The 25,556-nt window shown below is 42.9% G+C and overlaps 1 protein-coding gene across 2 annotated transcripts in view; it reads left to right on the top strand.

Moving 5' to 3' along the window:
* pcgf3 (polycomb group ring finger 3) overlaps nucleotides 1-25,556 on the top strand; it is a 138,698-nt gene that overhangs the window by 58,620 nt on the left and 54,522 nt on the right. For both annotated transcript variants that reach the window (XM_080196403.1, XM_080196413.1), the window contains 3 exons: nucleotides 685-802; nucleotides 17,397-17,493; nucleotides 19,739-19,794. In XM_080196403.1, the coding sequence (XP_080052529.1) occupies nucleotides 685-802; nucleotides 17,397-17,493; nucleotides 19,739-19,794 (271 nt within the window). The remainder of the gene's footprint in view (nucleotides 1-684; nucleotides 803-17,396; nucleotides 17,494-19,738; nucleotides 19,795-25,556) is intronic.

The following is a 25,556-nucleotide window of genomic DNA, read 5'->3' as shown; positions in this document are numbered from 1 at the left end:
AATTGTTTTGGGGGTGAGGAACATCAGTTATGACAGTTTGGAGAAATTGCGACTTTTTTCCTTGGAGAAAAGAAAACTGAGAGATTTACATAAGAACATAAGAAATAGGAGCAAGAGTAGGCCATCTAGCCCTTCGAGCCTGTCCCGCCATTCAATAAGATCATGGCTGATCTGTCGTGGCTCAGTTCCACATTCCCGCCCTCTCCCCATAACCCTTAATCCCCTCGCTTATCAAAAACCCATCAACCCGCGTCTTAAAAATTTTGATAGAGGTATTGAAAATCATGAGGGGTCCAGGCAGAGTAGATAGAAACTGTTTCCACTCATCAAAGGATTGAGAATGAGAGAGCACAGATTTAAAGTTATTTGTAAACGAAGCAAAAGATACATGCAGAAAATGTTTTTCACATGGCAAATGGTTAGGTTCTAGAATGCACTGCCTGAGAATTTGGTGGAAACAGCTTCAATTGAGGCATTCAGTAGGGAATTAATTGTGTTTTGAGGGAAGCCTGGAGAATGGCACTGGATGAAATGCTCATTTGGAAAGCCAGTGCAGACTAAATGGGCCGAATGGCCTTGTGTGCTGAAGCAATTCTGTACTATACTTTGAGATTTTCCTCAATTGCCATTTGTTTTCTATTTAAAAATGTAACATTTTTATTTGAAAATGTTATTTGTTTTTAGGGTTCGAAGATGTTGACTAGGAAGATCAAGCTGTGGGACATTAATGCTCACATCACATGTCGACTTTGCAATGGATATTTGATTGATGCCACCACAGTCACAGAGTGCCTACATACTTGTATGTATCAGAATAAAATTGTTCAAGGTTTAACTAATTGCTTAATGATGCAGAGGTGTGAATTTACTTATTTCTTAAAAAAAGGCTAGTGACAGTCTGACCTAGTAACTCTGTGAAAGTTGAACTGTTAACTTTCTACATCAGAGGGAGGAGTAATCACTGACATGTTTGTAAATGAGCAGATGAAAACCAAAAAGAAAAACTTGTCTTATTTCCTAATCTCGGTTTGTCTGTTTGCGAAGTAACTCATTTCAAATGGTTGGCAGCTGGCTTGCCAACTAAATAATGGACCTTTCTTGCCTGTGGTCTGTTTTTTGTGAACTGTTAAGACTGTTTTTCTCTCTTTAGATATAGATGTACCTGCTGCTTTGTGCTAATGTTTATTTCCAGCTTATTTGGCTTGAAAAAGACTTTTAGTGTATTTCAGGTGTGACATTGTATTGATGGTAACATGTTTAATTTAAATTCTAAATATAGGCACTAGATGGAGCTACCTTATCACTCTGGGAGTTAGGGAAACGCAGCTCCTTGTTTTGTTCTCAGTCATGGTGATCTGTCTAAATGTGGAGCAAGTGTTACCGTTTAACTTTGCATACTTGAGTTGCCTTTATTGGCTGATTAAACACCTGTGTTGAGTTTGATCACTGGACACAAATTACACTCTTTGGAGGTAGAACAGTGGTTAGCACTGCTGCTTCTAGTGCTGCCAATAAACCTGTTGGACTTTAACCTGGTGTTATGAGACTTCTTACTGTGCTTACCCCAGTCCAAAGCTGGCATCTCCACATCATGGCTTCACAGCACCAGGAACCCAGATTCGATTCCCAGCTTGGGTCACTGTCTGTGTGGAGTTTGCATGTTCTCTTTGTGTCTGCATGGGTTTCCTCCGGGTGCTCCAGTTTCCTCCCACAGTCTAAAGATGTGCTGGTTAGGTGCATTGGCCATGCTAAATTCTCCCTCAGTGTTACCAGAGCAGGCAGTGGAGTGTGGCAACTGGGGGAATGTAAACCTACATGTGACACCAATAAATAAATAAACAAAGTTAGAAGTGGGTTAAGAAACATCAGTTCTGTGTGCTGGGGAATCCAGCATGATGATATGTCATCTAGAACTCTGGTTAAATTGAATAAGAGTGTTTGCAAAACTTTTCTCCACAGAGGTTTAAGAGAAAGTGAAAAGGGGGAATTTAATCTGTGGTGCATTCCCGATTAGGGCGACAATTCTGCTTTTGCGTCGGGAGCTGCCACCCCATGATTCATATGAAAATTTGAAGGGCACAGTCAGTGCATAAAATACACATAATTTGGGGATTGGGCAAATTGGAGAATTCTGTCATCAGTCTGGGCAGGGGCCTTCAACAGTTGAGGAAACTACATGTTACAAAAGATATCTGAATCGTGAGAGCTCACTGAGAAGTTGCAGATTTGTTGGACATTTATAGAGTGGAATATCTTGTGGTTCTTATGTGCTGCTGGCTTTTCTAAAGAAGCTGTAATGACAGCATGAGTTTTTAGTCAATTGCCATTAGCACCTGAGGGGAACAAGTGATGGCCATGAACCCATCACCATGCTCACCTGGTTGTCATCTGTGGTCAACCTAGGAATGAAGTTAAATCAACTGCAAGAAGTGATATAGGATTAGAAGGCATAGAATCTCTTAGGTAGAGTTGAGGAATTGCAAAAGTAAAAAAACTCTGCATTAACCGTAACCCTATCCCTGGTGGGAGTTATGTACAGGCCCCCTTGCAGTAGTCAGGATGTGGGGCAGAAAATAAATCAGGAGATAGAAAAGGCATTTAAAAAAGGCAATATTACAATAATCGTGAGGACTTCAATATGCACGTGGACTGGGAAAGTCAGGTTGGTAGTGGATCCCAAGAAAAAGAATTTGTGGAATGTGTAAGAGATGGTTTTTGTTTGGAGCAGCTTGTGACAGAGCCTACTAGGGAACAGGCAATCCTTGATTTGGTGTGTAATGAGGCAGATTTGATTAAGGAACTTAAAATGAAAGGACCCCTTAGGGAGCAGTGACCACAATTTGATAGAATTTACCCTGCAGTTTAAGAGGAAGAAGCTGGAATGAGATGTAATGGTACTACAATTAAGTAAAAGTAACTACCAAGACATGTGGGAGGAACTGGCCAGAGTTGATTGGAAAGGGAGCCGAGCAGGGAAGACAGTGGAACAGCAATGTCAGGCGTTTTTGAGAGTTATTCAGAAGGCACAACAGAAATTCATCTCATGGAGGATGTTAAGGGGAAGACGAGGCATCCATGGCTGACAAGGGAAGTCAAGGACAGCATAAAACCAAAAAAAAGCACAGAAAGTGGCAAATGACTGAGATGCCCAATGTGTGACCTAATCTCTGTCACAGGTGGGCAGACGTGGCTATAGGAGTGGTTGGGTGGGATGCTCAGGTTGCCAGGCGATCCTTTCACAATAATTGCAATAACTTTTCTCAATTTCAACATTTTCCTTGATCTCTGTTTCTCCCATTATGACATTTCTGACTCACCGACCCCAAATCCCATAAACTTCAGTGCTCTGCTGATTTGTGCTCCTCTCATTTCTCTAGGCTTAGTCCCAAGGGTGTGAGAAGTACTGAAGGGGTATAGCTACTGCTAATGTACTAATCAGTTATGTTGTGCCCCCACCCCCACCCCTGCTACTCCAAGAGTTAGGTTTTAGCTTTGCCTCATAGTCAACAATAGAGCTCACCCTTCCCTTTGAATAACCTTACTTCAAAATCTCACTTCTAGATTAACTAAGGAAGGAAGACCAGCGCTTTGACCCAGGAACATGCTTACGTTACAAGATGAGTTCCAACTCCTCCTGTATCTGGTGTATCAAGAATATGAATCAATCTACCTTCCCCTCAATACTACCAAACGAAAGATAGGTCTTTAATCCCCTCCGACGGCCGGCTATAGGGTTACCATCTTCTCTGTTTAAGCGGTTCTGCTGATGTTTCATCACGTCAGATGAAATGCCTGGGTTACTTTTAATCATGCGGCAAACAAAAAGTTTGATCTCGGGGTAGCGAGAACTAAATCTGAAGAGCTGAAGCTTCCCAAACAACATTTCCATAGGTTTTAAAAGTATAAGCAAAATCCAGCAGTAGTTATCATACACGGCACCTATATCTATTTTGGGATTTCTTCTGGTTTAGAATAGAAACGATTGGTTCAGACAGGATTCCCCAGGCACTATCTTGTTTGGACCGATGATGTGGAGATGCTGACGTTGAACTAGGGTAAACACAGTAAGAAATCTCACAATACCAGGTTAAAGTCCAACAGGTTTTTTTGGTAGCACAAACCACTAGCTTTCGAAGTGCTGCTTCTTCATCAGATGAAGGAGCAGCATTCAGAAAGCTAATGGTTTGAAGTGAACACAGCTTCCTGCTGTGAGTAGCTGTGATCTTGGGACCAGCTCTGCTCAGCTCCTGAAATTCTTTCAACACGTTACTCATTTGTATGAAAGATGGATTGTCTTTTTAGTTTGGTGGTGGCATTGTGTTAGTGCCAGATACCACTTGCTACTGCACAATAGCAGCATGAAACAGGTAGCTTCATCTATTGCTCATATTCCTGTGACACTGTGCCCAGCCAGGATAATCTGAGGTTGACTGGGCACTTTTCAGTGCCATAAGTGATGGCCTTGGGCTCATTCATGAGTTTAAAAAAGTGTAGTTTATTTATTAGTCACAAGTAAGGCTTACATTAACATTGTAATGAAGTCGCTGTGAAATTCCGGCGCCTGTTTGGGTCAATGCACCTAACCAGCATGCCTTTCAGACTGTAGGAGGACACCGGAGCATCTGGAAGAAACCTACGCAGACACGAAGAGAATGTGCAAACTCCACACAGATAGTGATCCAAGCCAGGAATCGAACCTGGGTCCCTGGCACTGTGAGGCAGCATATAAAATGAAAAATGATCTGTTCAGGACAATCATTATCCTGCAAGATGTCTTTGATGTGCCCAATTTCACTATTAAGCTTGCGTGGTGAGAGAATGTCTTGGGTCTTATTTGCGAGATTGCCAATAAGGCCAGTCTTATATTGTGTGGAACAGTAAGATCCCAATGGGTGTATTGACCAATGGAGATAGGCTTGTGGTAGACTGGGGTAAAGAACCCCCTGGCGTATTTCACAACTAGTACATCAAGGAAAGGGACTCTATTTAATAACTCCCTTTCAAAGGTTAATTTTAGTGCAGGATGAAGCCCAGTAATGCATGTAGGGAAATTATTGCATTCTTTTTACAGAATTAGAATAACAAATAGAACAACATACTTGGCTTCATACCCCTGGAGGGTATCTTTGTTGTGTGGCATGTAGTACTAAGTTAGTATGATTTTGGCAGCATATCTTTTGTAACTATACAAGGTTGAAGACTTTAATGTTTCAATATCTGCCTATAACAGCTGTCCCAGGATGGTGCACTAATGTGAAACTGGGTGAGAGATTGATAACTTATTCTGCAGCTGAATCCTGCCACAGTATCCAACTGCAGGGGGAGCAGCAGCAGCAGTACTGTATTTGTTTCAATGGTAAGAAATTCAGCCGTCAAAACAAAAGATGCAGTTAACCATTGCTGGATCTTTGTGCTTAAATATTCCTGCCAAAGACACTTTACTCCATCAAAAATTTCAGAGTTTAAATGATTTTGATATATTAATAAATGATGAATGCCACTTTCATCAATTCTCCTGTCAATTTGCCTCTGATCATGAAGAAATTGGGCAGTTAATTAGGCCGTCTCGGATTGGGTAATGCAGCCAGTAACAATATACCAAAAAGTGCATTTATAGATTTTCTTTGAATGAGAACATTCTTGGTACAAGAATGAAGATGTCTGGAATCATAAACTCCAAGCCAAACTGAAAGCTGCTGGATTTTGTGCCCAAACATTCAACACAATTAATGTGATCATTTAGCACAGCCTTCAAAACTTAATTTCTATGGATATTTCAAATCATCTTCAATCCAGTGCACTAACACAAAGGCAAGTTTGGTGGTTACATAGTTAATAAGATTGTAATAATTGGTTTAACTTACAGACGCAATAATTGAAAAGTTGTAGGTGTAGAAAGCAGGGAGGGGGACTGTGATATAATTGAACTGACCAGCATTGAGGGGGAGGAGGTGATAGCACCTTTAACAGGCTTAAAAGTGGCTAAATCCCAAGGCCCAGATAAGATGTACTCTAGGCTGCTGTGTGAGGCAAGAGAGGAGATTGCAGAGGCTGTGACATTAACTTGCAAATTGCCTTTGGCCACAGGTGCCAGAGCACTGGAGGGTGGCTAATGTGGTGCCATTATTCAAGAAGGAAAGTAGGGGAAAACTGTTTATTACAGGAATGAGTCTAAAATCGGTGGTCAGGAAATTATCGGAAAAAGGTCTGAAGGACAGAATTAATCTCCACTTGGAATGGAGAGGATTAATCAAGGATAGTCAGTTTGGCTTGGCAGAGAGAGATTATATCTATTAAATTTGATTGTATTTTTTGAGGAGGTGGCCAAGTGTGTAGATGAGGGTAGTGCAGTTAGAACATAGAACATTACAGCACAGTACAGGCCCTTCGGCCCTCGATGTTGCGCCGACCAGTGGAACCAATCTAATGACCCTCTAACCTAAACTATTCCAATATTATCCATACACCTATCCAATGACTGTTTGAACGCCCTTAAAGTTGGCGAGTCCATAACTGCTGCAGGCAGGGCATTCCACGCCCTTACTACCCTCTGAGTAAAGAACCTACCTCTGACATCCATCCTATAATTACCACCCCTTAATTTAAAGCTATGTCCCCTTGTGTTAGCCGTCACCATCCGAGGAAAAAGGCTCTCACTGTCCACCCTGTCTGATCCTCTGATCATCTTATATGCCTCAATTAGGTCACCTCTTAACCTTCTTCTTCTCTAACGAAAACAACCTCCAGTCCCTCAGCCTTTCCTCATAAGACCTTCCCACCATACCAGGCAACATCTTGGTAAACCTCCTCTGCACCCTTTCCAATGCTTCCACATCTTTCTTGTAATGCAGCGACCAGAACTGTATGCAGTACTCCAAGTGCGGCCGCACCAGAGTTTTGTACAGTTGCAACATGATCTCACGGCTCTGAAATTTAATCCCTCTACCAATAAAAGCTAACACACCATACGCTTTCTTAACAACCTTATCAACCTGGGTGCCAACTTTCAGGGATCTAATCACATGTACACTGAGATCTCTCTGCTCGTCAACACTACCAAGGGTCCTTCCATTAGCCCTATATTCTGTAATCCTGTTACTCTTTCCAAAGTGAATCACCTCCCACTTTTCCACATTAAACTCCATTTGCCACCTCTCAGTCCAGCTCTGCAGCTTACTTATGTCCCTCTGCAAACTGTAACATCCATTCTCACTGTCTACAACTCCTCCAATTTTGGTGTCATCAGCAAATTTACTAACTCATCCTTCTATACTCTCATCTAGGTCATTTATAAAACTGACAAACAGCAGTGGCCCCAAAACAGATCCCTGAGACACACCACTAGTAACTGAACTCCAGGTTGAATATTTCCCATCAACCACCACCCTCTGTCTTCTATCAGCTAGCCAATTCGTGATCCAAACTGCTAAATCACCCTCAATCCCACGCATCCGTACTTTCTGCAGTAGCTTATCACGAGGAACCTTATCAAACGCTTTGCTAAAATCCATATACACCACGTCAACTGCTTTACCCTTATCCACCTCTTTGGTCACCTTCTCAAAGAACTCGATAAGGTTTGTTTGGCACGACCTACCCTTCACAAAACTGTGTTGACTATCCCTAATCAAATTATTTCTCTCTAGATGATTATAAATCCTATTTCTTATAATCCTTTCCAAAACTTTGCCCACAACAGAAGTAAGGCTCACTGTCTATAATTCCCAGGATGGTCTCTACTCCCCTTCTTGAACAAGGGGACAACATTTGCTATCCTCCGGTCTTCCGGCACTATACCTGTAGCCAATGACGACATAAAGATCAAAGCCAAAGGCTCTGCAATCTCCTCCCTAGCCTCCCAGAGAATCCTAGGGTAAATCCCCTCCGGCCCAGGGGACTTATCTATTTTCATACTCTCAAGAATTGCTAACACATCCTCTTTATGTACCTCAATCCCGTCTAGTCTAAGAGCCTGTCTCTCAGTATTCTCGACTACGTTGACTTTTTCCTACGTGAATACTGACGAAAAAATTCATTTAGTGCCTCTCCTATCTCTTCAGGCTCCACGCACAACTTCCCACTACTGTCCCTGACTGGCCCTAATCTTGCCCTAATAATAATAATTTTTATTTCTGACATACCTATAGAAAGCTTTAGGGTTCTCCTTGATCCTATCCGCCAAAGTCTTCTCGTGTCCTCTTCTAGCCCTTCTTAACTCTCTCTTTGGCTCCTTCCTGGCTAATTTGTAACCCTCCAGTGCCCTAACTGAGCCTTCACGTCTCATCTTTACATATATCTGCTTCATCTTGACCAGAGATTCAACTTCCATGGTACACCACAGTTCCCTGGCTTGACCACTTCCTCCCTGCCTGACAGGTACATATTTATCAAGGACTCGCAGTAGCTGCTCCTTGAACAAGCTCCACATTTCAGTTCCCAGCCCCTGCAGTTTCCTACTCCAACCTATGTATCCTATATCTCGCCTAATCGCCTCATAATTTCCTTTCCCCCAGCTATAACTTCTGCCCTTCGGTATATGTCTATCCCTTTCCATCACTAAGGTAAACGTAACTGAATTGTGGGTCACTATAGCCAAAGTGCTCACCTACCTCCAAGTCTAACACCTGGTCTGGTTCATTACCCAGTACCAAATCCAATGTGGCCTCACCTCTTGTTGGTCTATCTACATACTGTGTCAGGAAACCTTCCTGCACACACTGGACAAAAACTGACCCCTCTAATGTACTTGAACTATAGCTTTTCCAATCAATATTTGTAAATAAAGTCCCCCATAACAACTACCCTGTTATTTTCACTCCTATCTAGGATCATCTTTGCAATCCTTTCCTCAACATCTCTGGAACTCTTTGGAGGCCTATAAAAGTTGATGTAGTCTGCATCGAGTCATAGAAGTTTACAGCCTGGAAACAGCCCTTTGGTCCAACTTGTCATAAGAACATAAGAAATAGGAGCAGGAGTAGGCCATCTAGCCCCTCAAGCCTGCTCCACCATTCAATCAGATCATGGCTGATCTGATAGTGGCTCAGTTCCACTTATCCGCCTGTTCCCCATAACCCTTATTTCCTTTATTGGTCAAAAATCTATCAATCTGTCCATGCCACCCTTTTTTAACCACTAAGCTATTGCCCACGTTTGACCCATATCTCTCTATACACATTTTATCCATGTAACAATCCAAATGCTTTTTATTGTACCCACCTCTACTACTACCTCTGGCAGCTTGTTCCAGACACTCACCAACCTCTGTGTAAAAATTGCTCCTCTGGACCCTTAAACCTCTGCCCTCTAGTTTTAGACTTCCCTACCTTTGGGAAAAGATGTTGCAAATGTGAGGTTATCCACTTTGGTAGAAATAATAGTAGGAGGGATTATTATTTAAAGGGCGAAAAGCTGCCTTATAACTCAAACCATCAAGTCCTGATAGCATCCTAGTAAGTCTTTTCTGCACTCTTTCTAGTTTAAGGCCACACTTGGAATACTGTGTGCATTCTGGTTACCATATCATAGAAAGGATATTATCAAACTAGAAAGAGTGCAGAAAAGATTTACTAGGATGTTAGCTGGACTTGATGGTTTGAGTTATAAGGAAAGGCTGGATAGACTGGGACTTTTTTTCTCTGGAGCATAGAAAGCAGAGGGGTGATCCTACAGCGGTCTATAAAATAATGAGGAGCACAGATCAGCTAGATTGTCAACATCATTTCTCAAAGGTAGAGGAGTCTAAAACTAGAGGGCATAGGTTTAAGGTGAGAGGGGAGAGATACAAAAGTGTCCAGCGGGGCAATTTTTTCATATACATGGTGGTGAGTGTTTGGAACAAGCTGCCAGAGGTAGTAGTAGAGGCGGGTACAATTTTTTCTTTTAAAAAGCATTTAGACAGTTACATGGGTAAAATGGGTACAGAGAGATATGGGACAATTATGGCAATTGGGATTAGCTTAGGAATTTTATAAGAAAAAGGGCGGCATGGACAAGTTGAACCGAATGGTCTATTTCCAGGCTGTAAACCTCTATGACTCTATGATTGTAGCACAAAGTTGGTGTGAAATCTGAGATCTTTCTTGCCGGAAATACTCAATTTCACACTCCGTTCACCAAGCATATGTAGAATTTCTGTGATCAAGAATGAAAGTATCACTACATTCTAGCAATTATGGAATTTCAGGCATTGAAAAATTCGGAGCAATTCAGAAAAGAGACCTGTATTAATGTTCTAAATGTTCTTTAAATCCAATTGTCAAAGAAACTTTAAATGTAACATTTCAATCAGGAACCATTCAGTGTCTATTAAATGTTCATATTAGAGCGTAGCCTTCACGAATTTCAGTTTGGACTCTCTTTGATCTGCCAGATTGGCTGCTGTGCTATACAAAGGAAAATCGCAACAACTTTTAGCTGATATCTGCTGAATCAGAACTTTCTGCAAAGATACTGTCATTGTTGGACTGCTTTATCCTATTTGTGTTGGTGCTTTCTAACACTGTTCTGTCCCTTGGAGTGATGGTGAGTACTGGGTGCATTAGAGAGAGTAATAGTTTATAGTTAATCAATACTAGGGCATCAGAGGTGAAGCTGTGGGCTGGCTGAGCAGATTGATAGCTGCAGAAATGAAGTGATGAATGAAAGGTAAAAGGTGAAACTGTCCAAACAACAGCTTGTGTGTGTGTCTGGCAACACAGTAAAACAGCTCGAGACATTTCATAGGATTGTAATCAAGCAAAATTTGACACTGAATCAAGTAAAAAGAAATAAAGTCAGATAACCAAAAGTTTGGTCAAAGAGGTAAGCTTTAAGGAACATCTTAAAGCAGAAAGAGAGCTCCAAGTCTAGGGAGGCAATTCCTGGGCTTGGCCACAGCTTCAGCTGCCTAGATTCTGTCAATGGCACAGCGATTAAAATTTGTTGATCAAGAAATGGGAATTAGAGAAGCAAACATATGCAAGGGGCTGGGTGAGAATACGCAGAAAGGGAGGAATTAAAGGGATTTGAAAACAAGAACGTAAAATTTAAAATTACAACATTCTTTAACACACAACTAATGCCAGTCAGCCAGCACAGGGGGTGAGAGGTGAATAAGATTCAGTTCAGATTAGGACACCAGAAACAGTTCTGGGTGACCTTGAGTAAACACAGTACGATGTCTCACAACACCAGGTTAAAGAACATAAGAACATAAGAAATAGGAGCAGGAGTAGGCCATCTGGCCCTTCGAGCCTGCCCCGCCATTCAGTAAGATCATGGCTGATCTGTCGTGGCTCAGTTCCACATTCCCGCCCTCTCCCCATAACCCTTAATCCCCTCTCTTATCAAAAACCCATCAACCCGCGTCTTAAAAATATTTAGCGAGGTAGCCTCCACCACTTCAACGGGCAGAGAATTCCAGAGATTCACCACCCTTTGAGTGAAGAAGTTCTTCCTCAACTCCGTTCTAAACCGCGCCCCCTTTATCTTGAGGCTGTGCCCCCTAGAACATAAGAACTATTTCTTATGTTCTTATGTTCTTAGTCCTACTGTCCTTTCTGAGCGGGAAGAGTCTCTCCACCTCTATCCTATCCATCCCATTCATCACCTTATACGTCTCAATGAGATCTCCCCTCATTCTTCTAAACTCTAACGAGTACAAGCCTAGTTTATTCAGCCTCTCCTCATAGCTCAACCCCCTCAACTCCGGTATCAGCCTAGTAAACCTCCTGTGCACTCCCTCCAAGGCCAAAATATCCTTGCGTAAGTACGGCACCCAAAACTGCGCACACTACTCCAGCTGCGGCCTCACCAATGCCCTATACAGCCACAGCAAGACCTTCCTACTTTTATATTCAATCCCCCTCGCTATGAAGACCAGCATCCCATTCGCCTTCCTGACCACCTGCTGCACCTGCAGGCTGGGTTTTTGCGACTCATGCACAAGGACCCCGAGGTCCCTCTGCACTGTCGCCTGCTGCAGTTTTTCTCCACGTAAGTAATAATCCTTCCTACCATTATTCCTACCAAGGAATAAACCAACCGGTTTATTTGATAGCAAAAGCCACTAGCTTTCGGAGCGTTGCACCTTCACCAGCTAAGTGGGAAGGAGCAGCGCTGTGAAATCTAGTGGTTTTTGCTACCAAATAGAGGCAGAGAGTGGGGGTTAATGGGTGCTATTCGGATTGGCGGTTGGTGACTAGTGGAGTGCCCCAGGGGTCGGTGCTGGGCCCTCAGCTTTTTACCATTTATATATAGGTGATCTGGAGGAGGGAACCGAGTGTATGGTGTCGAAATTTGCTGATGACACCAAGATTGGGGGAACGGCAAATTGCGCGGAGGGTGTGGAGGGTCTGCAGAAGGATCTAGATAGGCTGGGCGAATGGGCTAGGAAATGGCAAATGGAATTTAATGTTGGCAAGTGTGAGGTGGTCCACTTTGGTAGGAATAATGGTAGGAAGGACTATTTCTTACGTGGCGAAAAACTGCAGCAGGCGACGGTGCAGAGGGACCTCGGGGTCCTTGTGCATGAATCGCAAAAACCCAGCTTGCAGGTGCAGCAGGTGGTCAGGAAGGCTAATGGGATGCTGGCCTTCATAGCGAGGGGGATTGAATATAAAAGTAGGGAGGTCTTGCTGCAGCTGTATAAGGCATTGGTGAGGCCGCAGCTGGAGTACTGTGTGCAGTTTTGGTTGCCGTGCTTGCGCAAGGATATTTTAGCCTTGGAGGGAGTGCAGAGGAGGTTTACTAGGCTGATACCAGAGTTGAGGGGGTTGCGCTATGAGGAGAGGCTGAATAAACTAGGCTTGTACTCGTTAGAGTTTAGAAGAATGAGGGGAGATCTCATTGAGACATATAAGATGATGAATGGGATGGATAGTTTAGAGGTGGAGAGACTCTTCCCGCTCAGAAAGGACAGTAGGACTAGGGGGCACAGCCTCAAGATAAAGGGGGGGCGGTTTAGAACGGAGTTGAGGAGGAACTTCTTCACTCAAAGGGTGGTGAATCTCTGGAATTCTCTGCCCGTTGAAGTGGTGGAGGCTGCCTCGCTAAATATTTTTAAGACGCGGGTTGATGGGTTTTTGATAAGCGAGGGGATTAAGGGTTATGGGGAGAGGGCGGGAATGTGGAACTGAGCCACGACAGATCAGCCATGATCTTATTGAATGGCGGGGCAGGCTCGAAGGGCTAGATGGCCTACTCCTGCTCCTATTTTTTATGTTCTTATTAAATAAACCAGTTGGACTTTAACCTGGTGTTGTGAGACTTCTTACTGTGTTTACCCCAGTCCAACGCCGGCATGTCCACATCACAACCTTGGGTGTACAGGGGGTAAAATGCAGGAAACCAGTGCGATGAAATTCTTCAGTATGGAGATAACAAATGCATAAGTGAAGGATTCAGCAGTAGATGAACTGAGAAAGAGACAAAGTCAGCCTGTGTACAAGACTGGAGGGAGACATTCTTGATGGTACAGATATGTTATCAGAACTCATCCTGGGATCCAACATAAAATGATTGTTGTGAACCATCTGGTTCAGGCTCAGGCAACCGGCCAGGGAGAGCAGAAGAGTCACTGTTCAGGGAGCAGAGTTTGTGGCAGGGCCAAAGATGGTGGCTTTGGTCTTCCCAGCATTTATTTAGTTGGCAGAAATTTCTACTCGTGCTGGATGTCAGACAAGCAGTCTCAGGGTTGTGGATAGTGAAAGAGCTAATGCTGAAATAGAGGTGTTGTTAGATGATGTCTCTCAGGCCAGAATGTGGATGACAATAGGTTGGGGCCAATAAATAGATCCTTGGAGAGGCAGGAAGAAAAACCATTCGAGGTGATTTTGTAATTCCGGTTAAACCTTTGAGCCTGGAAGGCAAGTTGGGCGGTCGTTTTCAAGAGAATAAAGTCGAGGGAGCAGGGGGTGCATCACATGGAAGAGATGAGTCGGAAAGTGTATGAATCGAGTAGGAGAGAAACTAGAAAACGATAAGTTCAGTGTATGGAAAGGGTGACTATAGAACATATTTGGTCCTCTGCACTCACAGAACAGAAGAAGGCGCTGGAGGAAACTGATTGAATGATCTCATATTTGTGACGTACATGTGCTCCCCCCACTTGTTGGGGGTGAGGGTGGAGGAGATGGGAGATGGATTTAAGATCGTGGTTTGCAGTCATAAATGAGGAGAGAGTGAGTGACTGCCCATGACATCGAGGCACCTTTTGACCTCGTGGCATCCAGGAAAACTGAAGTCAATAGGTCTAGGAGAAAGCTCTCCACTTGTGGGAGTCGTACCTAACTCCTGAGGGCCTCACTGCAGCAGTTCCTCAGGGTAGTGTTCTAGGCCCAGTCATCTTCAACAACCTTGCTCCAATCATATGGTCAGAAGTGGGAATGTTGACTAATGTTTGCACAGTGTTTAGAATCTCAATTATTACAGGCAGAAGGAGGCCGGTTTTTATTATTGAATAGTAGGTCTGTGACTTTAATTTTTTGAGGTGCCTCTGATTTAGGAGGGTGAATCTTTTATAGATGTTTGAACTGAAATTTGCAGGCTCTAGCTGCATTTTGGGCTGTTAAAAAGTGGCATATTTATTAATTAGAGGGTCAAAGCCACTTAACTGGGAGATCTTTTTTATGTTTTTTATGTTGGTTAAAAAAAAAGAAAAAGAAAAAAAAAGAAAAAGGAGGCTTATGTTCAGATGAGACTTGAGGGCTCGGGTAGTGCACTAGAAAACTTTAGATTGGCTAGGAGGGAGTTGAAGAGTGAGTTAAGAAGGGCTAAAAGAGGACATGAGAAGACTTTGGCTGATAGGATTAAGGAGAATCCTAAGGCGTTCTATAGGTATGTCAAGAACAGAAGGTTGGTTAGGGCAAGATTAGGGCCAATTATAGACAGCAGAGGGAAGTTATATGTGGAACCGAAAGAGATTGGAGAGGCATTGAACCAATATTTCTCTTCGGTGTTCACGCAGGGGGACAAGAATATAGCTGAGGAGGACACTGGGTTGCAGGGGAGTAGAATAGACAGTATTACATAAGAACATAAGAACATAAGAAATAGGAGCAGGAGTAGGCCATCTAGCCCTTCGAGCCTGCCCCGCCATTCAATAAGATCATGGCTGATCTGTTGTGGCTCAGTTCCACTTTCCCGCCCTCTCCCCATAACCCTTAATCCCCTCTCTTATCAAAAACCCATCAACCCGCTTCTTAAAAATATTTAGCGAGGCAGCCTCCACCACTTCAACGGGCAGAGAATTCCAGAGATTCACCACCCTTTGAGTGAAGAAGTTCCTCCTCAACTCCGTTCTAAACCGCCTCCCCTTTATCTTGAGGCTGTGCCCCCTAGTCCTACTGTCTTTTTTGAGCGGGAAGAGTCTCTCCACCTCTATCCTATCCATCCCATTCATCATCTTATACGTCTCAATGAGATCTCCCCTCATTCTTCTAAACTCTAGCGAGTACAAGCCTAGTTTATTCAGCCTCTCCTCATAGCTCAACCCCCTCAACTCCGGTATCAGCCTAGTAAACCTCCTCTGCACTCCCTCCAGGGCCAAAATATCCTTGCACAGGTGCGGCGCCCAAAACTGCACACAGTACTCCAGCTGCGGCCTCACCAATGCCCTATACAGCTGCAGCAAGACCTCCCTACTTTTATATTCAATCCCCCTCGCTATGAAGGCCAGCATCCCATTCGCCTTCCTGACCACCTGCTGCACCTGCAAGCTGGGTTTTTGCGACTCATGCACAAGGACCCCGAGGGAGGATGTGCTGGATATTCTTGAGGGATTGAAGATAGATAAGTCCCCTGGTCCAGATGGGATTTACCCTAGGATTCTCTGGGAGGCAAGAGAAGTGATTGCAGAGCCTCTGGCTCTGATCTTCAGGTCGTCGTTGGCCTCTGGTATAGTACCGGAAGATTGGAGGTTAGCGAATGTTGTCCCATTGTTTAAGAAGGGGAACAGAGACTTCCCCGGGAATTATAGACCGGTGAGTCTGACTTCTGTTGTGGGCAAGGTTTTAGAAAAAATTATTAGGGATAGGATTTATAGTTATTTGGAGAGTAATGAATTGATTGGAGATAGTCAGCATGGTTTTGTAGCAGGTAGGTTGTGTCTTACTAACCTTATTGAGTTTTTTGAAAAAGTGACCAAAGAGGTGGATGGGGGTAAGGCAGTTGACGTGGTATATATGGATTTTAGTAAGGCGTTTGATAAGGTTCACCATGGTAGGCTTCTGCAGAAAATGCAGATGTATGGGATTGAGGGTAATCTAGGAAATTGGATCAGGAATTGGCTAGCAGATAGGAGACAGAGGGTGGTGGTTGATGGTAAATATTCGTCATGGAGTTCGGTTACGAGTGGTGTGCCTCAGGGATCTGTTTTGGGGCCACTGCTGTTTGTAATTTTTATTAATGACCTGGATGAGGGTATAGTTGGGTGGATTAGTAAATTTGCTGATGACACCAAAGTCGGAAGTGTGGTAGATTGTGAGGAAGGGTGTCATAGTTTGCAGGAAGACTTGGACAGGTTGCAGAGCTGGGCCGCGAGGTGGCGGATGGAGTTTAATGCGGAGAAGTGTGAGGTAATTCACTTTGGTAGGAATAACAGATGTGTTGAGTATAGGGCTAACGGGAGGACTTTGAATAGTGTGGATGAACAGAGGGATCTAGGTGTATGTGTACATAGATCCCTGAAAGTTGGGAATCAAGTAGATAAGGTGGTTAAGAAGGCATACGGTGTCTTGGCGTTTATTGGTAGGGGGATTGAATTTAGGAGTCGCAGCGTCATGTTGCAACTGTACACAATTCTGGTGCGGCCGCACTTGGAGCACTGTGTGCAGTTCTGGTCCCCACATTACAGGAAGGATGTGGAGGCTTTGGAGAGGGTGCAGAGGAGGTTTACCAGGATGTTGCCTGGTATGGAGGGGAGGTCCTATGAGGAGAGACTGAGGGATTTGGGGTTGTTTTCGCTGGAAAGAAGGCGGCTAAGAGGGGATCTTATTGAAACATATAAGATGATTAGAGGTTTAGATAGGGTGGACAGTGATAGCCTTTTTCTTCGGATGGAGAAAGCTAGCACGAGGGAGCATGGCTATAAATTAAGGGGGGGTAGTTATAGGACGGATGTCAGGGGTAGGTTCTTTACCCAGAGGGTGGTGAGGGATTGGAATGCCCTGCCTGCTGCGGTTGTAAATGCGCCTAGTTTGGGGGCGTTTAAGAGATCCGTGGATAGGTTTATGGACGAAAAGGGATTGGTTTAGGTTAGTGGGCATTGTTTTTTTTAACTGGTCGGCGCAACATCGTGGGCCGAAGGGCCTGTTCTGCGCTGTAATGTTCTATGTTCTATGTTCTAACCTTTTTGCTGAAGGTAGAGAACAGAGAAAAGTAAATGTCCTGTAAATGCATTGTTGGTTTGTCTTCAGTCTGTAGGAGCTGCCTTGTGAAATATCTAGAAGAGAACAACACGTGCCCTACCTGCAGGATTGTCATTCATCAGAGTCACCCACTGCAGTACATAGGGTGAGTATTAAACACATGATTGTAACCGCTCTTCAGTGTCAAAATGCGTCTGGAGAATTCTAATTATCGACATTTTTGTTTTCAGATTTTCTTACAGTAGCCTTTTGGCCATTTGATATGCACAACATACGTGAGCTGATTTTGTGCATGTTAAATTGCCAATTCTGTATAATCTGTAATAACATTACTGATTTGATAAGGAAGGTAAATCAACAAAAACAAGCTTTCAAAAAGCAGTTAATTGAGTATGTGGGGACTGGAATCTCCGGCCTCTATTAGCACTGCAAACTTAAGTATCTATGCTATGAAAAGTGCTCCTTCCTCCCTCTTTCAGGACACTGAAAATAAGGCAGAAGCAAACAAATATCAAATCCGTGCTTGGCATTAGCGTCAGAAGAGTTTAGAAACAAAATTGAATTGCATACAGGATAGAAAAGCTGTGGGAGATACTTTCAATGCAAAATGCTTCTTCCCATTTGGTTCGGAGCTTAGGAGTTGTGCTATTTCATGTCTCCACATTCACTCATACTTCTTTGACAAAATAGCTTATTCTGAGTGGCTCCATTGACCCCCCTATCATTTGCATTGTGCACTAGGCTGGATAGCAGTGAGAATTTCATCCCGCAAAGTTTGCATCTGTGAAAGGGGTCTGTCTGGAACTGCATGTTTAGCAAACGTAGTACTCTGTGAAAACTAATATTTTTCACAACATTTATTTTGAAATGAGCTACACTCAGGTTGTTGTATTTTATTTAGTGGCACTTGAGCCTGGGGAATGTAGGTTCCTCCTTCATTCCCATCAATTTGAAACCTGAACGACAACGGATGAGATTGATGTGGTATGATCGGCCAAGATCTCTGATTTTAGTACATGAACTAGGCTGAGTGCAGTACAGAGGGAGCACTGCACTTGCAGAGTGCTGTCTTTTGGATGTGATATTAAACTGAGGCCCTGTCTGTCCATTCAGGGGATATAAAATATTCCACATACTATTGGAGGAAGGTTCGTGAAGGTTTGATGTTTTGGCCATTACTCATTCCGGTCAGCATCATTAACACAGATTAATGTGTTAGTTAACTGTGTGATTGCTCTGCATGAGTCTTTCAGACAGCTTTTAAAATTATTGCATGGGATGTGGGGACTTGGGGCAGGAGGGGTCACTGACAAAGCCAGCATTTATTTCTCAACTACATTTGTCTTTGAATTGACTAGACAGACCAGGGAAGCATGGCAGATTTCCTTCCTTAAAGAACATTTTTGAACCAGATGGTTTTTTACAACAATTAATAGTTTCATGGTCATCCTTACTGAGAGTAGCTTCCAATTCCTGATTTACTGATTTTAAATTCCCACTGCATATTCAGGACAACAGCTCACTGAACTATCTTACACTGCTTTGTATTGTTAATCTAAAATTTGCAATGTGTGCAAGTGAGAAATAGAGGCTTTGGTCTTGATGCGCTGTCAAGAATTCCAATGGTTGAGTGTTATTGAACATTTGCTGAAGTGCATCTTCACAGTTCATGTGTTTACAGACCAAATAAGCATCAATTCCTGAATATTCAGTGGGTGATAGCACAGTGCATTGTTGTTGTGAATATAGCTTACCTTCTGCCCTGTGTGGACCTAATTTCTTGTTTACAATATGTCCCTCGTGTTTTCATTTTTTTGTCCATTAGAGCCATTGAATTTTTACAGGAGGTCATTTGCCCCTTTCTGCCAGGCTGGCTCTTTGAAAGAGCCAATCAATTAGTTTCACCTCCCCCACCCGCTACCCAGCTTTTTCCCCAGATCCCTGTAAATATTCAAATGTTTCCTTTTCAAATATTTTGATATATATATCCAGTTTTCTTTGAAGAATACCACTGAATGGGCTTTCACCATCTTTAAGGATCACAAGAGCTCCCTGTGGAAAGTAAAGTTTACTCATTTCATCTCTGATTCTATTGACCTTTATCTTATATCTTTGTCCTCTGGTTACTGACCCTCTCCCACATTGTGCTGTTTCTCATTTATTCTATTAAAATCCTTCATAATGTCCAATACCTCTATCAAATCTCTCAGAGTAAAGGAGAATGATAATAAATTTGTAATTATTGACACTTGAACTTTGAAACTCACCTTTGTACTTTGAGGATATTTTGATGTGTTGATGCTGAATTATGCGAACGGTGCATTGTGTATAGACTCAAGTTTAAGTAATAGCATTAATATATTTATGCTATTTTATGCTGTGTTTCCAAGACATGATCGCACAATGCAAGATATTGTCTACAAATTGGTGCCTGGTCTCCAAGAAGGTAAGTAATATTCTTATGTCTGAAGGTAATTTAATATTCTTATGTCTGATTTACTTTCTAATTGCTTGGACTGCAAAATGTATTTAATTCTGATTTGGTCACCTAGTTACAGGAAGGATGTAAATAAGGTTGAAAGAGTGCAGAGAAGGTTCGCAAGGATGTTGCCGGGACTCAAGAAGCTAAGCTACAGAGAGAGATTGAATAGGTTAGGACTTTATTCCCTGGAGCGTAGAAGAATGAGGGGAGATTTGATAGAGGTGTATAAGATTTTGATGGGTATAGATAGAGTGAATGCAAGCAGGCTTTTTCCACTGAGGCTAGGGGAGAAAAAAACCAAAGGGCATGGGTTGAGGGTGAAAGGAGAAAAGTTTAGAGGGAATATTAGTGGGGGGCTTCTTCATGCAGAGAGTGGTGAGAGTGTGGAATGAGCTGCCGGATAAAGTGGTAAATGCGGGGTCACTTTTAACATTTAAGAAAAACTTGGACAGGTTCATGGATGAGAGGGGTGCGGAGGGATATGGTCCAAGTGCAGGTCAGTGGGACTAGGCAAAAAATGGTTCGGCGCAGACAAGAAGGGCCAAAAGGCCTGTTTCTGAGCTGTAATTTTCTATGGTTCTATGATTTAGTCACTCTCCTTCCTGTCCCCTAACCCTCTTTCAACACTTGCTCCTTCTTACCTCACCCACTATTCTAAAATGTAGGTGGTCTGAGTTTGCGGATGACACAAAAATTGGCAGAGGTGCAGGTGGTGATGAGGATTGTAAAATGATATAGACTGCTGACCTGGGCAGAGAAATGACAGATGGAGTTTAATCCAGACAAATGCAAAGTGATGCATTTTGGAAGATCAAAGTCAGGTGTGAATTATACAGGAAATGAAGAACCCTTCAGAGTATTGACATACACAGGGATCTGGGTGTATAGGTCCTGAAAGTGCAACACAAGTGGATAAGGTGGCCAAGAAGGTTTACAGCATGCGTACCTTTATCGGCCAGGGCATAGAGTATAAAAGCTGGCAAGTTATGTTACAACGATGTAGAATTTTAGTTCGACCACATTTAGAATATTGCATAATTCTAGTCACCACTCCGAAGGATGTGGATGCTTTCTAGGGTGTAAAGAAGGTTTTACAAGGATGTTGGCTGTTCTGAAAGGTTTTAGGCATGAGGAGAGGTTGCATCAACTCAGATTGTTTTCACTGGAAAGATGGAGGCTGAGGAGCAACCTGATAGAGGTCTACAAAATTATGAGAGGCATAGGCAGGGTGGATAGTCAGAGGCTTTTTCCCAGGGTGGAAAGGTCAACTACAAGAGGGCACGTGTTTAAGTGACAGGTGGTAAGTTTTGGGGAGATGTGTGGGGAAAGTTTTTCAACAGAGGGTAGTGAGTGCCTGCAATGCACTGCCAGTAGAGCTGGTGGAAGCAGGCATTTTAGCAACATTCAGATACAGGGATGGATAAATCCCTGTGTCCGAGGCATAGCAGACCGAGGGATGGCAGACTTGGTGGGCCAAAGGGTTGTTCCTCTACTGTATTGTTCTTTGTTGTTTCCTCTTCCGCTCCTCTGTTTAAGTTGTTACAATCAAATGTTCATTCTTCTTCACTCCTTCCATGAGATGCAGTGGAGCTCACTTCAATCACAAACTAGAGATTTCTAGCTTAACTTCCAGCATTAAAGTCAGGAAGCTGTCTGACTCCCAATTCTGAACAACATCCTGCTTCCCAATATCACATTTATAGTTTCTCTTCCTAAAACTGTGTCTATTTGTTTTTCTCAGCTTAGTCTAAGACAGAACATAGAGCTATGACGCACTTCATACTGTTCTGCATGATAATTAGTGTAGATTCTGCATCACACACACAAAACATTAGAACTAGATTGCTTAACTGCTGGGACCGATCAGAATTAACTTCATTCATGATTAAAAGCATAGTTTTCTCTCAGATCAAATTTAACTGGCAAGTCTGAAATTATTGGATTTAAGATTTCTCCCAATGGATTCATTTGCTGAGCTTTCTTTTAGTGCTTATCCAAGTTAATTGTTCAAAGTCCTACTTTTCATGTTCTTCAGGATGAGGTATATTTCATTTGTAACAGGATAATTTAATTTCTGGTTTTATTTAGATGTCTGATGTATTTGCAGATCTGTCAGACCATTGTGGAAAATTCCTTCATTAAATTAAAACCTTAAACACAAACCTGAAGAGGTCCCTGTCTCTTACAATTTTCAATATGTCGACTCTTCTTTTAAATGCCTCAACTCCCCCGTGTAACAAACTGCTAAACAGACACCAGTACTGCATTGCAGGGATCATTTAGAACTCGTGGTAAAATGGAACAAAGATGCCTGCAAGTCTGTTCTAGAAATAGTCACAAATTTTAAAGCAGGAATTACAAATTTATAAATCTACAAAAATAGCACTGTTGTTCTGGGCAATTACAGGTTATTGTTAACCAATTTAAATTTTCTATATAATATTTGTATTTACATTTATTGTACATATATACCACACACAATTATATAATCGCTAACATTTAGAACCATTGTCATGGTGACCAACGTTTAAATTTTCAAATCTATTACAACTTGGTATGAAGCAGCTGCAGGACATTCTATTGGGCGAGGGCAAACAGCCAAAGGTCATGGTCCACATTGGCATCGATGACATGGGTAGGTAAAGGGACGAGATCCTGAAAGCAGATGTTAAGGAGTTAGAAAATAAATTTAAAGCAGGGGCCTCAAGAGTAGTGGTCTCAGGGTTACCTGTGCCAGGTGCTAGTGAGCATAAGAATAAGAAAATTGAGTAGTTCAACACATGGCTGGTGAAATGGAGGAAGAGAGAGGGCTTCAGATTTCTGAGGCTTTGGTTTAGGTTGGCCATGGAAAGGGACAAGAAGCAATCCAAAGCAGGGATAATCAACTGGGGGAAAGCCAACTTTGATGGGACAAGAATGCATCTGAGTGAAATGCATTGGCGTCATACGTTGGCAGAAAAGACAGTGGTTGAACAATGGGCCACCTTCAAAGGGTTAGTATTGCAGGCAATGTTAGGGTATATTCCCTTAAAGAGAAAAGGTAGAACAAATAAATCTACAAGGGAGACAGAGGTGAAGATGAAAAGGAAGAAATGTGCATATGATAGATGCCAAGTAGACAGTATATTGGAGAATCAGGCTGAATATATAGGAGGACTAGAGGTTAAGTGAAAAACTAATAGGAGAAACAGGGCGAGAGTGTGAACAAAGACTGGCAGCTGACATAAAGCTGAATTCCAAGGTCTTTTATGAGCGTATAAGTAATAAATGGGAGCTATGACAAAGAGTTGGGTCGATTAGAGATTTGAAAAAGAGGACTTGCACAGAGGCAGGAGAAATAGAGGAGGTGATGGCCTACAGGTATTATCGCCAGACTATTAATCCAGAAACTCAGCTAACGTTCTGGGGACCCGGGTTCAAATCCCACCATGGAAGATGGTGGGATTTGAATTGAATAAAAAATATCCAGAATTAAAAGTCTAATTCTAAATCTAAAAATCTAAAAACCACTGTTGATTATTGGAAAAACCCATCTGGTTCACTAATGTCCTTTAGGGAAGGAAATCTACTGATCTTATCTGGTCTGGCCTAGATGTGACTCCAGAGTCTCAACAATGTGGTTGACTCTCAACTGCCCTCTGAAGTGGCCTAGTAAGCCCCTCAGTTCAATGGCTACTAGGGATGGGAATAACTGTTGGCCAGCCAACAACACTCACGTCCCACACATGAATGAAAAGTTACTAAACATGTATTTTGCATCTGGAGGAAGTTGCTACCTAGACTGAGGTGAGGGAGGAGGTAATTGGCACACTAGAAGAATTGACATTTGATTTGATTTATTATTGTCACATGCAGTGAGAAGTATTGTTTCTTGCGTACTTAACAGACAAAGTATACCATTCATAGAGAAAGAAAGGAGAGAGGGCAGAATGTAGTGTTACAGGCATAGCTAGGGTGTAGAGAAAGATCAACTTAATATGAGGTAGGTCCATTCAAAGGTCAGATGGCAGAAGGAAGAAGCTGTTCTTGAGTCGGTTGGTACGTAATCTCAGACTTTTATATCTCTTTACCAAAGGAAGGAGGTGGAAGAGAAAATGACCCAATGTATGGGGTTTTTATTGTGCTGGCTGCTTTTCTGAGGCTGCGGGAAGTGTAGACAGAGTTGATGGATGGGGGGCAGGTTTGCGTGCTGGACTGGGCTGCGTTCACAACCCTTTGTAGTTTATTGTGGTCTTGAACAGAGTAGGACCTATACCAAGCTGTGACGGCCATGATGTGGAGATGTCAGCATTGGACTTGGATGGGCACAGTAAGAAATCTCATAACACCAGGTTAAAGTCCAACAGATTTATTTGGTATCACAAGCTCTCAGAGCATTGCTCCTTCATCAGGTGAGCCTCACCTTCAAGCTGTGATACAACTAGAAAGAATGCTTTCTATGGTGCACCTAATAAAGTTGGTGAGAGTCGTAGCTAACATGCCAAATTTCCTTAGCCTTCTGAGAAAGTAGAGGCGATGGTGGACTTCCTTAACTTGGAATGCGAGTCATTACAGGTAATCAAATCTTTACAGGTACACTAGTGTGAGTGGAGAGAGCGTTAAGCACAGATTAAAGAGGTGTGAATTGCGTCCAGCCAGGAAAGTTAGTGAGATTTTGCAAGCCCAGGCAAGTTACAGATAATGTGACATGAACCCAAGATCCCGATTGAGGCAGTCCTCACGTGTGCGGAATTTGGCTATCAGGTTTTGCTCAGCAATTCTGCGTTGTCGTGTGTCGTGAAGGCTGCCTTGGAGAATGCTTACCTGAAGATCAGAGACTGAATGCCTGTGACTGCTGAAGTGTTCCCCAACAGGAAGAGTACACTCCTGCCTGATGATTGTCAAGCGGTATTCACTCATCTGTTGTCATAGAGTCAGCATGGTCTCACCAATAGACCATACCTCAGGACACCCTTTCCTACAGTGTATCAGATAGATAACGTTGGCCAAGTTGCAAGAGTATGTACTGTGTACCTGGTGGATGGTGTTCTCACGTGAGATGATGGTGTCCGGTGATCTGGCATGTTTTGTAGAGATTTCTGTGGCAGGATTGTGTGATGTTGTGGTCGCTGTTCTCTTGAAGGCTGAGTAGTTTACTCTGGACAATGGTCTGTTTGAGGTCGTGTGGTTGTTTGAAGGCACAAAGTGGGCTTGTGGGGATGGCCTTCGCGCTATGTCCTCATGAAGGCCATCCCCACACCCCCACTTGCCTTCAAACAACTGCACAACGAGTTATTTGAATCATCGATAGTCTCGGGTGAGGTGCCTGAAGATTGACAAATGTTGTGCCTTTGTTTGAAAAGGGCTGCAGGGAAAAGCCTGGGAACTACAGTCCACTGAGCCTCACATCTGTGGTGGGTAAGTTGTTGGAAGGTATTTTGAGAGACAGGATCTACAGGCATTTAGAGATGCAAGGACTGATTAGGGACAGTCAGCACGGCTTTGTGAATAGAAAGTCATGTCTCACAAATGTAATTGAGTTTTTTGAAGGGGTAACCAAGAACGTAAATGAGGGCAGTGCAGTTGATGTTGTCTGCATGGATTTTAGCATGGCTTTTGACAAGGTACCGCATGGTAGGTTGTTGCATAAAGTTACATCTCATAGAATCCATGGTGAGGTATCTAAATGGATACAAAATCTTGATAGAAGCCAGAGTGTGGTTGTAGAGGGTTGTTTTTCAGACTGG

The sequence above is a fragment of the Carcharhinus amblyrhynchos genome, chromosome 1 (genome assembly GCF_965287045.1).
Source record: "Carcharhinus amblyrhynchos chromosome 1, sCarAmb.v2.hapA, whole genome shotgun sequence".
Taxonomy (NCBI): domain Eukaryota; kingdom Metazoa; phylum Chordata; class Chondrichthyes; order Carcharhiniformes; family Carcharhinidae; genus Carcharhinus; species Carcharhinus amblyrhynchos.
This window is presented reverse-complemented; position numbering and strand designations above follow the sequence as displayed.